The sequence below is a fragment of the Buceros rhinoceros genome, unplaced genomic scaffold (assembly GCF_000710305.1).
Source record: "Buceros rhinoceros silvestris isolate BGI_N320 unplaced genomic scaffold, ASM71030v1 scaffold40352, whole genome shotgun sequence".
NCBI lineage: Eukaryota > Metazoa > Chordata > Aves > Bucerotiformes > Bucerotidae > Buceros > Buceros rhinoceros.
In genome coordinates, this window is record NW_010397833.1 from 833 (window position 1) to 1,597 (window position 765).

The 765-nt window shown below is 62.6% G+C and overlaps 1 protein-coding gene across 1 annotated transcript in view; it reads right to left on the reverse strand.

Moving 5' to 3' along the window:
* The window catches only part of LOC104488807 (LIM/homeobox protein Lhx4), a gene marked incomplete at both ends in the record, with an annotated part of 1,332 nt that extends 757 nt beyond the window's left edge, over positions 1 to 575 (reverse strand). The window contains 2 exons of the mRNA XM_010130888.1: positions 23 to 177; positions 373 to 575. Of these exons, the coding sequence (XP_010129190.1) occupies positions 23 to 177; positions 373 to 575 (358 nt within the window). The remainder of the gene's footprint in view (positions 1 to 22; positions 178 to 372) is intronic.
* Between the last annotated feature and the right edge of the window lie 190 nt (positions 576 to 765).

The window sequence follows — 765 nt, forward strand, 5'->3', positions numbered from 1 at the left end:
AAGAGCATCCCCATGGCCTCACCTGCACCACCCTCATGTCAAGCCCCGTCTCGGAGGAGAGCTGCTCCCGCACGTGCCGGGCAGGCTTGGGGGAGTTTTTGTAGGCGTTCTTCAGCGTCTCCAGCTGCTTGGCCGTGATGGTGGTCCGGGGCCTCTTAGCGCCCGCCTCGGAGTCATCTGTAAATGAAGGAGCCGGTAGCAGCCCCAACCTCAGCAGCGAGAGCAACCCTGAGCAGCCAGCTCAAGCCACTGGGGAGAAGCTCCCCAAAACCAGCTGCCCCAGAGCCTGCAGCGACCCTTTCCCAGGGGGACATGAGCCATGGCCACCCCTTGGTGTGACATCCCGCCTTGTAGCCCTTTCAGGGTTCCTACCGTTCTGCTTGGCGGTCTCATAGTCCTCCTTGCAGACCAGCCGCCCATCCTCCATCAGGTAGAACTCATCGCCGGTGGCCAGCTGCCGGCTGCAGATGATGCAGGCGAAGCAGTGGAGGTGGTAGACAAAGTCCTGGGCTTTGCGGACCACCTGGGTGGGGGGGATGCCCTGCTGGCACGCCGTGCATTTGGTCCCGAAACGCCTGCAAGGAGAAGCGGGGCAACCCTGAGCCCCCCGGCGAGGTGGGCTTCGCTGGAGGTGGGGACCAGGGGGCAGGGCAGAGTGTCAACCAGCCATCAGCCTAATTATGCACGACCCTTCACACGGCAGGGCTTCATCTTCTTCAGCGTGAGCCCCCCGCCTAATGGAGCCGAGGAAGGTTCGATTTTAAT